The following is a 15,543-nucleotide window of genomic DNA, read 5'->3' as shown; positions in this document are numbered from 1 at the left end:
GATCTGCTAATTAGTAACACCTATAATGTTATACCCGATCTTTTGGGGTGGGCATTTGGCAGGGTGCATTTCAATGCATATGACCTGGATGTGTGCACCTAAGGATCCTTAAAATAAATACCAAGGTAAAATCCCTTTTCCCCTTCTAACCGTGTCTGACTCTTGATTTTAAGACCCAAAAAAGGCATCACTGCCATGGCAGGCAGCTCGGGCAGGCAGCAGAGCAGCGACGCATCGCTGAATACCAATGCTTAATGCAGCCTTCCCCCTATTAAAAAATACTCCATCTGCAAGACTATGAACAAGACAGCCAGAGCAGATAACTTTAAATCCTAATCTATCCTGGGGACTATCTCCCTGCCATCACCACCGGTGCCGGGCTGATGGATAAATTCCAGAGGCTGCCAGCAAGGTGGGATGCGGGGCCACCCCACCCCTCCGCCTTGCCCACCCAGCCGCGCTCTCGCTCCCATCCACCGTGGGACGGGGGGAGAAAATAAAACAAACTCTGCATGGATTGAGGCTTTATCCCCACTGCTGCCCCAGGGGCGAGGGCAGCGAGGCCCTGCAGCCGCCCAGCCCTGACCCCGTACTCACTGGTGCAGGCGGCGGCCGGCGGGTCGAAGTCCGCCCGGTAGTAGCCATTGCGGCAGGCGCAGACCGGCGAGGCCTCGGCGGTGGAGCGGCTGTTGGGGGGGCACGGCACGCACAGCCCCGCGCCCTGGCTGGCCTTGAACGTCCCCACGGGGCAGGCTGCAAGAGAGAGCAGAGCAGGTGGGTTCTGAGCCATTCTGGGATGCAGGGAAAGCAGGTCCTGTCATTGGAATGGGGCAGGAAGAAGGGAGAGAGGAGAGGAGAGGGGAAGGAGAGGGAGAAGGAGAAGGAGAAGGAGAAGGGGAAGGGGAAGGGGAAGGGGAAGGGGAAGGGGAAGGGGAAGGAAAAGGAAAAGGAAAAGGAAAAGGAAAAGGAAAAGGAAAAGGAAAAGGAAAAGGAAAAGGAAAAGGAAAAGGAAAAGGAAAAGGAAAAGGAAAAGGAAAAGGAAAAGGAAAAGAACAGGGTGAGGAGAAGGAAAAGAACAGGGTGAGGGAGAGGAGACACAGAAAAGCTTCACACTTGTATTAGTGCTAAATGGGGTAGTACCTTCTCATGAATCTAGGATGGCCAGAATTTTCCACGCTGGCCATGGATTACTCCTGAAGCCACTAGACAAATACTGCAACCACACAGCAACGATCTTTAGCCAGGCAGAGCAAGGGGGCTGCAGTAGCTGCTTCACTCCCTACTGCTCATACCCAGGCAGGGGGATGGCAGGGGGCTGTGGGACCCCCATCCCCAGCAGCACCCATGGGGACATGGGCAAGCAGGGGCAGGACAGTGCTCCTCTTCTGAACAGTGCCTGTCCACCACCCCAACAGCCTGGCTCAGGTTCCACAGCTCTTTTTCCATGCAGAATTTAAATATTTTATTAAAAAGTCGGTGTGACGCCCATGACAGTGTGCTATGGGTCCACCCCGCTAATCCCCCGCAGCCTGCGCCTGGAGCTGCCCAGACTCCAAGTTCACTCAAGCAGGAAATGGCAACTAATTCATAACAGAGGAGATGCTCCAGTTACAGTGAGGGTTTAATCAGCCACAGGGGAGGTTTCATTAATCAACCATCTCGCTGCTCTGTGGAGAGAGGGCGAGGATGGAGTGACAGGGATGGGTCCCTCATCTCCGCCCCACCCCACCCATCCTCACCAATGGGCACTGATGAATGGATGCTCATCCATCCCTGACATCCAACAAAATCCGATGGAACCAAAGGCTGCAGAAGGGAATATCTGTATTTTGGCACACGTACCCGAGGGATCAGACCTCCATGCAGCCCAGGAGAGACTGTTCCTGGCCTCACACCAGGGTGGTCCCAGCCCCATTCGGCTCCCAGCTCTGGCCCTGGGATGCCATCCCCCCCAAGGCACAGCTCTGCAGAGAAACACCCGACGTGTCTCATAAACACGGCGATGATTGAGATAATGGAAAGTGCCTCTTAGCCCCTGTCTGCTGCATCAGGATATGAGGCATCTCCTAGCAGCCATGAAGAGGAAATTAATAGGAGCAAGCAGGAGTAACCACTTTGATGCAATTTCCTTGGGAGATAGTGGACCATCTAATCTTTATTGGAGCCCTTTAACCTGTCATTCAAAACTCATGAAGGCCTCCTGCTCACACAGCCTTTCCAGATATTAATAGATGATAGAAAAGAATAAATCAAAACAATATTTTACAATTTTATTATTCAGGAGCTCTTTTGCCGCCCCACAGCCTGAGGCACACAGCTGGCTGCAATGAACTGTCTCTTTGCAATGGCCCTGCCAGCTGGGTGAGGACGTGGCATTCCAGAGGAACCAGCCACCATCTCCCACTGCCCTTCCTCTTCCCCACCACGGGAGGACTGCCAAGTCCTCCACATCCCACCACAGCCATCCCATGCATGTGGCATCTTAAGGAGGCCCATAACCCACCACCTCATGCGGTGGGCAGTGAGACACACGGGGTCACCACGCAGTCCACAGCATTTGAGGGAGACCTTCAGGATGCAGACCCTTCCCCGACCCACACACACACAGCCCTATTCCAAACCAGCACAAGGAGGCACAGAGCTACACAGACACACGAGGCAGGAACCAACAACACCACAACTGGACACCAAGGCTTCGAGTGTATCTCCAGCTCCTCACCTCTCCCTTCCCACCATCGCCTCCCCATCATGTCCCAGCAGCCTCGTGCTCCCACTGGAAGGGTGAGCATCCATGAGACGTGCAAAAAAACCTGTGGGCTCTGGAGCTGGAGGATGTGTCAGAACACACCTAAAATGTGCCAGGCTCTTTGGAGGGGCAGGAAGGGGAACAGGTAAGAGTGGTACCAGGGAGCAGCCACCTGTGTTTTAAGGGAAGAGGATGGAAGGAGGACGATGAGAGGATTGCAGTACAATGAACATGCCTCAGTTTTAAGCTTGAGGGCACGTCGGTGGGTTGGTTGAAGAGGTTTGTTAATGTTTAATTACAATTAATCCAAGTGATGCTTTGTCAAAACACCTGAACATGGCACCCTGCAACCCAGTGTCCGCAGGTTTCCGTTATCACTTTGCTTTTCCACAAATTCCTATAATCTGCAGGCACGTGGCTCCTAATTGCTATTATTACCAATTAGCTTTTCTCTCCTGTAATTACACTGTGCTTGCCTAAAGCCTCCCACAGTTTCGGGGAGGTGGATGCCTTCTCCTCTCTCCCAAAGCTGCCGTGGGTGCAGCACTCCCCTCTGGCTGCTGCCTGTGTGTCCCCTCTTTCTGGGGGAGCTGAACCATGAGCCTCATACCGAAAGCACAGCACAAACCCCCAGGGCCCTGCAGTGCCACAGTGGGATCCATAATCCTTCACACGGCAAACCCACAGTCCGAGGGCAAGGCTCAGATGGAGGGAGCAATAAGTCACCCCACTAATGGCCAGTGCAACATTTGCCCTAATTTAAGGGCTGCTCCAAGAGCTTCCCAGAGCTGGCAAGGCCTGCATCCATGATAGTGTGTCAGACAAGTGCAGGATGAGGCTCTGCCTCAGCTTTCCCTGTGGGAAGGGGCTCTTTCTGCCAGTGCCCAGGCTGCAGCACAACCTGCATCTCTTCAGCCCGGAGGAGAATTAATTGATTGTTGATTATGGGGGCTGAATAAGATTAATGATGTGCTTAACTATCCACTTCCTCACATTTAGGCACCAGGGGCGTGTTTGTAAATGCTGGGGCACAGAACTCCTCCGTGCTGCTCGGCAGGGAGGATGCTCAGCACTTAACCCCCCCACAGTCCAAAGCTGCCCACAGATCCATCATCCTGCCTGCACACCGGGAATGCTGCACATCCCAGGTGTGAGTTTGCCAGCAGGACCCCTTTTCCAGGGCTGACATATCTGGGGGTGGGAGGGAACATCACTGAGGGGCTGGTGAAACTCAGGCTTCTTGCAGGTAGACATCATCAGTGGAAGTTTGGGGGAAAAATAGCTGCAAGTTGTCCTCGTGTCCGAGGGGTGATTGTAAGGATGTGGCCACAGGGCTGGATACAGCTGGGGGCTCCCAGCCAGAGCTGATCCTCTCCTACTCACCCCAAAGGCTCAGAGGAAGGATGTGTCACAACTCACGCAAGGCAAACGCCCAGTGAAGGCACCACAAAGCTGTGGCCCCACTGCCGCCTCCCTCTGCAGCTCCCAGAACCACAGAATCATGGAATCACAGAACCACAGAAACATGGAATCACATCATCTGAGAATCACAGAACCACGGGATCACATAATCACAGAACCACAGAATCTGAGAATGCCAAAACCACGGAATCACAGAACCACCAAATCTCCTGAGTTGGAAGCAACCCCCAGGGCTCATCAATCCTGCACCCCAACAAGCCCACCCTGCATGGTCCAAAAGCTCCTGGAGCTCTGGCAGCCTCGGGGCCGTGCCCATTCCCTGGGGAGCCTGGGCAGTGCCCAGCAGCAGGATGGACTGTGGAAGCACTCGTGGCACACAGCAGCACTGCGAGGGCTTTCCACTGCTTAACACTCTCCTGTACCCTGCATCATTGCATTCCAGGTGCCAGGAGTCCTAGAAAGAGCCGGAGATAAGCAGGATCTCTCGGCTCATCCATCCCTGCTCCTGCCTGAGGCAAGCCACCGTCATAGCCTCTGTGGGAAGGGTGCAAGCATGGGGATATTCAAATGTGGGGGCATCCAAGTGTTTCATTCTCAAACTAAATCCTCTCAGTTAGCACCTGGAACTTGGCACTTTTTAATTACTCTCTCAGGGAAGCTTAAGTCAAAAAGGAAAAAAAGAAGAAAGGAAGAAAGGAAGGAGACATTGCCCCTACATTAACTTGCTCTAAAGCTCCCTGGGGAAGCAGAGTGGCATTTTTCCTTCGCAGACTTTAAAATAGGAGCTTCTCCAAGGAATTGAAGATTCAGAGCCTTGACCTGCCCCAACCCTCGCTGGCACCCAGCAAATCAAGCTGGCAGTGCCTCATCCTTCCCATGCCCCTCTGTCCCTGCTGTGGCACAGCTAACCCCATTTTCCAGGTATCCCCAAATTCACGCCTGTTTTGGGTTCCCTTTTGGGTCCAGCGCCTTTCCAGGGCAATCCCAGCGTCTTCAAGCACACCTGTGGCACTCTGGCACAGCAGGTGATGAAAAGCTGTGTTAGAAGCAGCAGTGCTACATGAGATGATGCCCTCAAGCAAGCTGGAGGTGTGGAGAGCACTGTCAGGTGCAAAGGCACTAAAGAGCCTGGATGATCCAGCCTCGCTCCAAAAAGACATGTGGAAGCACCTAGCAGCACCCTCTGGGAGATGGGCAGCAGGGTTTGAGGACAGCACAGGTCAGGAGAGAAGGAGGAACTGTGGCTCACTGCTTTTGCAGCCTGCTGGAAAAAGATTCAAGGCCCCCCTTTCTGTGAACAATAATTTATCCTTAAGAAAAAATACTGGCTCCTCAGCCCAACACCTTCTGCACAAGGTTCACAATTTTTTGGTGAAACCCCCCCAAAAAAGAGAGGAGATGCCTGCCAGAAACGCCTTGTGCGTTTCGTAGACACCATCGACACAGAATCTATGTTTAAATACATTAAAAAATGAAATAAGAAAAAGACCCACCAGTTTTTCAGCCTTCAAACTGGTTAGCTCCAGAGAAGGGTGTTTTAAAATGCTCTCCTTGCCATCCTGCTGTCACCCTGAGCGCTCAAAAGCCAGCTAGGACACCCTCCCAGACACTTTCAGCTGAGAGACACCATCCAGGCAAATAAACACCCACACGAAATTGCATGCTATGGAGAAGTGCCATTGAGAGGATGCTGTGACTACAGGGGCAGGCTTCCCAGGGCTCCCGCTTGCCCTCTGGGGCAGTGCCAGGGGCACTGGTGACACCGTGTTCCCCGGGGACACACACAGACCCCGGGCTGCCAGCCCATCCATGCATTTGGGCTTCAATGCCTTTGATATGATGATGACCCGGGCTGCAGGCTGGGGGGAAAAGCAGCAGAATTGGGCAAGCTGTCACCAACAGGGGGGGGTTGTCATCTCCCACCTTCAAAGGGTGACGAGGGCGCTGCCTTCCCACCCTGCTTTCATCTCCCTCCTCATCCTCCCTGCACACATCCAAGCAGGGAGCAGGCACGTGGTGCCAGAGGTTTAATTGCAGCCCTACGTGGTGCTCTCCTGTCATCCCTTCCCTCCTGCCTCTCTCTTGGGGAGGGCCTGGCAGGTTGTTTTGTGAGGATTTTGCCCCCATTCCTACTTTTTAATGATCTGATTCCCTTTTATCTTAAGCCAAGTGTTTCTCCAGGAATGCCCCAGCCTGGCACGGCCACGGCGAGCCCAGCAGGCAGCCAGCAATACCATGGGGTGCTCTGCCATGCTGCCCTCCGCCAGGCAGCCACAAATCAATCCGGAGAGCTTTCTGTACCGGGAGCAATGCCAACCCAGGAGGGCTGGGAGGGTACCCAGCACACGCATCCTGCCTTCCTGACCGTGCCAAGAAAGGAGACTCAGCCCTAAAACACCCCATCAGCCACCAGATCCCAGCATCCAGTCCTCAGCGTAGGGAGAGGAGCGCAACCCAGATGGAGGAACAGGGAAGTCCAAGCATTCCAGCCCTAAAGTATCCTCCTGCTCCCAAGGAGGGAGCTCAGGTCAGGACCCCAAGCCACGCCAGAAACCACAGCACAAGGGGACAGGACATCCCAGCAGAGCCTTGTCCCCAGATCCTTGTCCCAAAACCTCATTTTGGTGCAAAATTCACCGTCTTGTAGCCAAACGCACGAATTTTGGATCACCCAGAGATGCTCCCACCTCGGGACCATCTGAATTACAAACAGCACCCGCCCCGTTGTGTTCCCTTCTTTCAGCACTGCATAGGCAGAAACTCATGAGATAAACTCATGAGATAAACATGAGCTTCCCAGCATCCGGGCTGGCATCCTGCAGGCACGGGCTCTGTCCCTCCCACTGCACAGAGGAAAGCGGCCCCAGCGCCGCCTGACGCAGACACTTAATTAAACCAGCCCTCCACCTCGAGAGGAATGGGCTGGGCTTAGATCCGCCTTGGGACACATGTAAATTAAAGTCAGAGCCGGCCTGCCATGGTTTATTCATGGAGGGAAGTAAAATTCAATGTGGTTTTACCTTTCTCGGGGGATTTTTTCTGCTTTTCTTCTCACGGATGAGAAATGAATCGGAGCAGGGCAGGATTTAAAAGGTGCTTGCAGGTTAGGGAGCTGTGCAAGCCATATTAGAGGCAACAGGATTGGATGCATCCCTGTCCACCTCTCCCAAAAATCCCACCCCTTGCCCCAGGGGAGCAAATCCCTGGCTGATGGAGCAAGGTGCTCACAGACTGAACTGCTCACCAGAGCAAGCCCCGTGTGCTTCACTGGAAGCCAAGTGCAGTTGATGCTCACCCAGAAGCAGTTTTCCTCCAGAAAATCTTGCTTGGAAAAATTAAGTGCCTCTGGATGCAAAGGAGCTTCAACACCAACTGTTGAGGTGACATCATGGCCCTAAACAAGGAGTTTAAGCCTCGAGCAGGGCACAGAAGCAGCTGGTTCAGGCTCCCACGTGCCTGGCTGCTCACTGCCTGCAGCTTCCCGACAGGTCCATGCTTACCCATTTAATCACCACTCTGGGCTTCACTCTCTCTGTTTTTCACGGCTGGGGGGATTCTGAAGGTCTGAAAAGAAAATCTGTCCCAGATGGATGCAAAGAGAAGAGCAGGCACGCCCTGGGCAGACGGTGCCGCGGGGCTGCCAGCTTGCCACGGAGCAGGGAACTCGCTTCAGTCTCCAAAACAGCCAGCGGGGGGAAAAAACCCAACACTTGTCATGGTCATTTTTCCAAATCACTGTTCTCCCACTCAGGTTTTGCTCTGTTTTAGTTTCCACTTGGCTCCAGGCTCACAGCCCAGTCCCATGCCACAGCTCCCTCACCACAGCTCCACTTCCTTGCCATAAACCAGCCACTTCGAGTGATGAAGGAGAGTAAATTGATCAAACTGCAGACAATTCATACACATACACAGGGAGGTTCACAGCAGAGCGAGCAGCAGACACGTGGCCATGGCAGTACCAGGCACAGGCTGCTCCTCACCATCCTCACTGCCCCAGCTCATTATTCTGAGTCAACAAATGAAAGGGGGATGAAGTTCTCATCAAGGATTTGATGCTATTTAACCTCCTGATAGTCTTCTCTAAAAACAGATTTAGCAGCTGCAGCCCAGCACAGGCTCTTCCCTCTACCGGGGCTGCCATCCCTGCAGGCAGGAGCTTCCAGTGCCTAAAGGGATCCAAGGGCCTGGAGTGACAGGACAAGGGGGAAGGGCTTTACATGGACAGAGGGCAAGGTTAGATTGGATATTGGAAAGAAATTCTTGGGTGGTGAGGCCCTGGCACAGGTTGCCCAGAGAAGCTGTGGCTGCCCCACCCCTGGAAGTGTCCAAGGCCAGTGCCTCACCATCTGTTGCCCACAATGAACCTCACAATGAGTTTGGAGTAAAAAACTGGGGGACTGAGATTCAGGCCAGGACACAATCCCCAGAGATGCTCTCTACCCCCACTCCAGGCATCTGGAGGCTCCATGGAGAAATATTTTTTTCCCTCGTGAACTGCAGCAACATGAAACTCCAGAGTCAATGGACACAGACTGGAAGAGACAATACTTCCATGTGCTCCCTAACCCAGCACATCGTGTTCACCCCTCAATGCCTGTGTCAGCTTTCGAGCCACCTCATCAACAGGGAAATGAACCAGCACGAAAATTCCTGCAGGATCTCTGGGAGAAGCTCTTCCCGCAGGTACAGAGCTGCTGGCAGGGGCTGCAGTTAGAAGCCCCCCGAAAAAGATGCATCCTTCCTTTGCAACCAGGGATTTTGGGAACCACTGATGCCACTCCGTAATTCCAGCCCCTCTTCTGACTGGGAATTTGGGGTGGCATCGCCACTGGGCTCCCCAAAGCACAGTCCCCTCCTGGCTGGGAAGCAAACATCTCCCATCCCTAACAGGAAGTAATTAAGCCCCTCTTCCTCCTTCTCCAGCTCATGCCATGCAGTGTCCCCTCGATCTAGAGAACATCAAGTGCTCATTAATTACGTCTGAAGTAGTTCCTCGTTAGTGCTGATACCGTGAAGGAAGAGCCACCCCAGGATGGGGCTGGAGAGAGTTTCAGCCACAGGGCCAGGCTGGCGCTGCCGGCACGGGCAGGGCCGTGGGGACACACAGCTTCCCTGTGTCCCTGCCACAGCACTGCGGGACAGCGGGGTCACACTGGGGTGCTGAGGTGTCCCACCATGCAGCAGGACACTGCCATCGGGGTGGAGGTGAGCCCTGGGGGGCTGTGGATTGGCTGACTGCCTAAGGACTGTGCCCAGGAATGGATTTGCCATGGGAGGACATCCCAACCAAGGCACATTCCTCATCCACCCCAAGAGTGCCATGCATGGAATTAATTAGAAAAGCAATTAAGAGAGCTTCCCTATGAATATTTATAGCAGAACAAGCCATAATTGCTGTTCCTGGGAGGAAAGGCGCCTTCCTACCCAGCTGCAGAGAGGAGAGAGGACCCACAGCACTGACAAGGGTGACACCTTTGAAAAGCCCTTCCAGCCAAACTATTCCATGCTCCCATGATTCCCACACTGGCTCACCCCTATGCCACAGTGGGGAGGGCAGGCAACCTGCTCTGGACAGGAAAGGACCTCCTGCAAGCAGTGTGAACACTGGCACTGTCCATGTTGGTGCCATCACCGGGGACAGGACAGATGCCCAGAGCTGCAGGGTGGGAGAACACTCACTGACCCCACCTCTGAGCCCAGACAGCTTCTTCCTGCCTAAATTTCCACCTGTGTCTGTGCTGGTGATAGCAACAAGCAGGCACAAAGGTGTGGTCTCCTCCATCCTCAACATCTGCTACACATAAGTCAAAGCCCCCTGAGACTGCAGGGATTTACTGTACATAAGCAGCTCTGGAAGCTTTTCTTAGCTGTGAAACATAATTTGCACCTTGGGCTCTCTAAGAATAAGTTGTCTTCAATAATAACAGATGATTAAGAGCTCAGGAACAGATTTGATGTGGAGCAGGAGATCTGTGATAACCACAGGTCTCTCCTGTCACCCTCCTCCAGCACTGCCACCCTCGCTTGCCTGGTGTGCTGAAACAGATGCCCATGGCAAACCCGGACATTTGGGTTTAGCCAGAGAATGACAGTCCCTGGAAACACCCACACAGCCAGAGAACCTTTCTGCCATGCCCAGAACCATTTCAAATTCCCAGTTTTGCAACAGAGCAAAACCCATAAACATCAAAGTAATCCCTGCTTGTGAGGAGGGTGACCAGGTCCCTCTGCACCACGGAGGGGACACAGTGCACACCAACCCATACCAAAGCTATGGCCAGGGGAGATCTGTTGAGCCTGGATGCAATATGTACTATAATAAAGTACAAAATAAAAAATAAAATTCTAAGTCACTACCATGTCTCTCCTCAATGGCAATTTCCTCTCTGGGCTGCAGACCTGGCAGAGCTGCTTGAGCCAGGATGGAAATTTAATTTGTAATTCCCCTGTATATCATTTTCCAGGATGCCCCTGCTTTTACAGACTGATGCCTTTTCCTGGTCTTAAAATGAAGAGTCAAACACGGTTAGAAGGGGAAAAGGGATTTTACCTTGGTATTTATTTTAAGGATCCTTAGGTGCACACGTCCAGGTTATATGCATTGAAATGCACCCCACTGAGTAAGCCCCAAAAAAGATCTGGTATAACATTATAGGTGTTACTAATTAGCAGATCTATCAAAGATTCCCCAAGGAGAGGCTCGAGTGAGCCCCCCTCCCCAAGGAACCTTCCCCTGGATGGTTCTATCTTGGTTTACAGAATGTGTTCTGGAGAGGACCTTGGGCTCTGGGGCACACTGATCCCTGGCTACAAAGCTTCTAAAATGTTGAGTCTCTCAGCTTGACAAACAAATCCAAGAATGTAGGCAAAAAGCACTGAGAATACAGAAGTTGTAAAAAAGGTATAACAGGGGTATAAAAGAAAAGGCAAAAATCTTCACGGCATCAGACAAGTTTCAGGCAGCCAAGTCCAGAGACCAGGCCTGAGGGCTGGAGCTCTCCACCTCCAGCTTGGCACACAGTGCTGTGCCCCAGGCTCCACAACTCTCCCCCAGAAGAGCAAGGAGACGGCAGAGCTCTGCCAGAGCATCATCCCAGAGAGGCCCTGGGGAGGGAAGGGATGAGACAAAACAAGGACAGCGTTATCCCAGGAATATCCCTGCTCACAGGGGTGCTGCCACGAGCCCAGCCATGCTCAGGCAGGATGCAGCCACACTGAGAGCACCAAGGTGACCAGCTCCTACCCCAGCCCACAGCTCTCCTGCCTCAAATCCATTCCATACAAAAATGTGACACAAGCAGGTAAGTCCTGGGCTGAACACAAAAACTAAGCTCCCTGCATGCCATTCATGCCATTTTCTTGGCTGCTGCTGGAGCCTAGGGTGGGAAAACAGCAATTCCCCCCTGGGGTGGGTACAGAAGTCAATCTGGGGTGCCCACGACTCTGGTGTGATGCTCCCACAGCCAAGGCATGGCTGGTTCCTTGGCCGTGAGTGCTGCCCTGGCTGCAGACGGATGGGTTTTCCCATGGCTCCTCCAAAGGCCTGCTCTTGATTTAATCGCCCTGCTCCTCTCTCCACGCATCCTCTGCGCCGCGAGGCACCGGGCATGACAAATGACCACTTGTAACACACTCGGAGCTGACACCCACGGCACCGCTCCATTTGTCACCATCCAAGCGCGTGGCGGGGCTCGGAGAGGGGAGCAAATTAAAACCTCAGTATCTGCACTGATTACTTTTCCCTCATCCTTCCTCAGCAGTGTCCCAGCTGGCCCATCCAACCCACACAAACCTCCTCAGACAGCCAGAGGAAAGCAGGGCAACTCTTTCCAGCTGGTCTGTGGCTTTTTCACCTCTCTGGGTCTCTCAGTTACTAAAACATCATCCTTCGAGGGCTGTTTCCCCAAGCAGGGGTTGCAGGAGATCTGCAAAGCCCAACTGCAGCCCAACTCAGCTTCCAAATGCTGCCTTGCACAGGGGACTGGTGATGAGTTATCTCATGGCTTGAGGGGAAAAATCACAGAATCATTAGGTTGGAAAAGCCCTCCAAGGTCATTGACTCCAAACATTAACCCAGCACTGCCAAGGCCACCACTGACCCATGTCCCCAAGTGCCACATCTGCACAGCTTTCAAACACTTCCAGGGGTGGTGATTCCATCACTTTCCTGGGCAGCCTGTTTCAGGGCTTGGCAGCCCTTTTGGTGGAGAAATTTTCCTTAATTTCCAATCTAAACCTCTTGAGGCCGTTCCCTCTCCTCCTGTCCCTGTTCCCTGGGAGCAAAGCCTGACCCCCCTGGCTGCCCCCTCCCATAGGGAGTTGTGCAGAGCCACAAGGTGTGGATGCTAAAAGGCAGGAGCAGAGGAATTTTACAGCTGCTGAAGCATTTTGTGAAGTTTTTCTTTCTCATGCTTTAGCTAGAAACAGTGAAAGATGGTTTTGTAAACTAATTCTCTATCTGTGCACCTGGGTTTGTTTTCCAGCCTTGTTTTGGTACTCTGGAAAAAATATTTTGAATGGGTGCTAGAGAACCTAGCCAACCTCAGCTAGGGGGTGGCTGGTCAAGCGGCCAATCATATCATGCTCTCTCACGTACAAAGATATATAACCTAGTGTGTAAATAATAAAATAATTCCTTTTCTCCTTGGATTTGGATTGTGTTGTTTCTCACCGGTTCTCGGTAGAACAGCGACAAGAAGGTCCCCCCTGAGCCTCCTTTGCTCCAGGCTGAGCCCCTTTCCCAGCTCCCTCAGCCACTCCTGGTGCTCCAGCCCCTTCCCCAGCCAGGGTAAAAAAGTCCTTTTTTTCCATTTGAAATTATTGCTGTTATCCTACTGGGAGAGACACTGGCTCCTGGAGCGTGCCACGGGCTGTAGGGTGCAGCACAGCCCCAAACACAGGTGACATTCCCACCCCCTTGCAAGCAAAGCGCAGCAAGAAGAGCCATTCCCAAGGGAGTTCTCTCGTGACTGCAAAAAAAAAAAAAAACACAAAAACCAAAAACCAACAAAAAAAAAAAACAAAAAGGAAAAAGTTATAGAAAGGCTTTAAAAGTCCCTGGCTGAGTCACTGGGTTTGCCAGGTGCTGGCTGTTTGCAAACAAGGGCGAAACAATGCGGGTGCCGGACACGGGCCGGATCTGGCGCTTCCTTGCGGCTCTCCCATTGTCCAGGAGAACAATCCCTGCTCCTGCCTGACAGCAAAGGCCTCGGACGTGCTGGCAGCAGGATGAGAGCCAGGACTCCTGGGCTGGGTGAGTGGAGAAGGTTGGGAAAGATGGGTGGGTCTCACAGCCCACTGCCGCAGGGATGCTCATGGATACGCGCACACGGAGCTCTGCACCCCAAAATTCCCCCAAAAATTCATTTCCTCAGGCTCTTCAGCTACCACAGAAAGTTTCCTAAATGGATTATTAGCAGAACAAGGGCTTGGAAGCAGTTTTATGCCTCCATTTGCAAACAGTCACAAGGAAAGACCCTTTGCTGGGTGGGAAAATCAAAGGAGGATTTTTCTTCCTGTTTTAAGGGTGGAATCAATGTCATTGACACTCAGAAGTTCTCATGGTAGGGAGGGGAAATACACAAACAGCCCATGGAACAATTTAAGGAGGAAAAAAATTGATAAGGAGCAAAAAAATTGCTAAGCAGGAAAATAAAGCCATCCATGGAAGCCTGTGGACCATTCCCTAATCCCTCTGAGGTCACTGCTGCAGCTCTGGAATCCCAACCCTGCAATGCTCACCTGGCCCCCACTCACACCCTGCCTGGGGTATTTTCTGCGTTTCTCCCTTTCTTCTCCTTGGGACAGGTCTGGATCACAGAGATGCTCTGGGGACAGGGACAGGGACAGGGAGCTGTGGTGCCCAAACCTCCTCCCTGGCAGCAGCCAGGACTCATGGACCCTGCCCATCCCTGCACTGGGGGGAGGGAAAGGGCCTGAATCCACCAGAGGCACATTTGGGCTAATAATGTCTAATTAAGACGTTCATTAAAACCCATCACACTCATTAGAAAAAAAGTTAACAAGGTTTTCCTGGACATTTTCCTTGCAAAATTATTAGAGAGGTTAATGGATGCCTTCACTAAGGCATAATTTAGGAAAAATCACACTTTTTTTCTTTTTCTCTCACTGTTTCTCCTCCACAGAGTGGCCGTGGTAAAACTGGGCTGCCTGTTCCACCCAGTGGTGGAAGCCGGGAGATCGCTGCCAGGCAGAGGCAAAGCCCCTCCAACAAAGGGGAGCATCCCTCCCTCCCTCCCTCCCGCTGCCAGGATTCGGCAGGAGCTGGGAGAGCTGCCACTTCCCAGCACAGCCCGAGCAGGGAGAGCAGCTTGGGTTGATGCAGGATGGGAGAGGGGCAGGAAACTTGATATTGTGCCAAAAAACAAAAACAAAAGGGGAAAGAAAAAAAAAAAAGAAAGGAGAAAAAGGCCCCTTTTGAGCGGGTGGAGGTTTGTGGCTCAGCTAAGCCTGAAATAAAACACTCCCCGGACATCTTTGCTGCCGTTTAGGGTGGGAAGTGCCCCAGCTGCTCTGATTGGGGTCTAAAAGCAGCTTTTGGGATGGTTAGTGGGGTAGTGTGTCCCAGGTGCCCAAGGCCCAGGGAGCAGAGGCACAGCACTGCATGGGGAGGAGGAGACCCACAGCCCCAGCGTGCTGACACTGCCCATGCTGGCCAGCAGGAAAGCTTGAAATCCCAATTCCAACCCACAGGGAAACACTGTCCCTGGAAAAACACTTCAATCATCGTGAGCATCAGCCACAGAGGCTCCCTTCCTGCCAGCTGCCAGGCAGAGACCCCAGAGTGCATCAGCTGTTTGTCCACAGGTTTGGAAAGGTTTGGGAACAAACCAGCTGACCTTGACCTGGTCCCCAGGAAAGAGCTTGAAGAAGTGCTGATGGTTTTTAAGCCCAAGTATTTCTTTTTTGTCCCCAGTCCTTGTTCTGGGGTGCTGCTGGCCCCATCCCGTGCCCTGCTAAACCAAATCCAAGGGCAGGCAGAAGGAGAGAGGGGCAGGGCAAGCACTTTCTTTTTACCTCTTTGTTTTTCCCCTCCTGTTTTAGAGGAGAAAATCTTAAAAAAGAGGTCACTTGTAGGCCAGGAAAGCTGCAATGAGATGCTGGAGTGGTGGGGAGGAGAGAGGTCAGCACAGAGGCTGGAAAGAAAATGATTCCCAACCACGGGGAAGTGCACGGACCAGCAGATTGGAAAAAAAATTAAAATTAAGCCATCCTTAAAAGCAAAAAACAAGGCTTTTCTGCAGCTCCTGCCAATGCCTGGTGTGCTCACCCTGCCCCAGGCACCCAGGCAGCTGGGCATGGAGCTGCAGCACACTGGGATGGGATGGATACAGCCAAAGGCACGGGGAGCAGGA

General features: G+C 52.7%; 1 protein-coding gene across 1 annotated transcript in view; it reads right to left on the bottom strand.

Annotated features, from left to right (window-relative positions):
- EPHB1 (EPH receptor B1) overlaps positions 1–15,543 on the bottom strand; it is a 69,613-nt gene that overhangs the window by 19,514 nt on the left and 34,556 nt on the right. The window contains exon 4 of the mRNA XM_082288037.1: positions 598–753. Coding sequence (XP_082144163.1) covers positions 598–753 — 156 coding nt within the window. The remainder of the gene's footprint in view (positions 1–597; positions 754–15,543) is intronic.

The sequence above is a fragment of the Coloeus monedula genome (assembly GCF_965178545.1).
Source record: "Coloeus monedula genome assembly, chromosome: 10".
Lineage (NCBI taxonomy): Eukaryota > Metazoa > Chordata > Aves > Passeriformes > Corvidae > Coloeus > Coloeus monedula.
The sequence above is the reverse complement of the archived record's forward strand: the minus strand, read 5'-3'. Positions and strand labels throughout refer to the sequence as shown.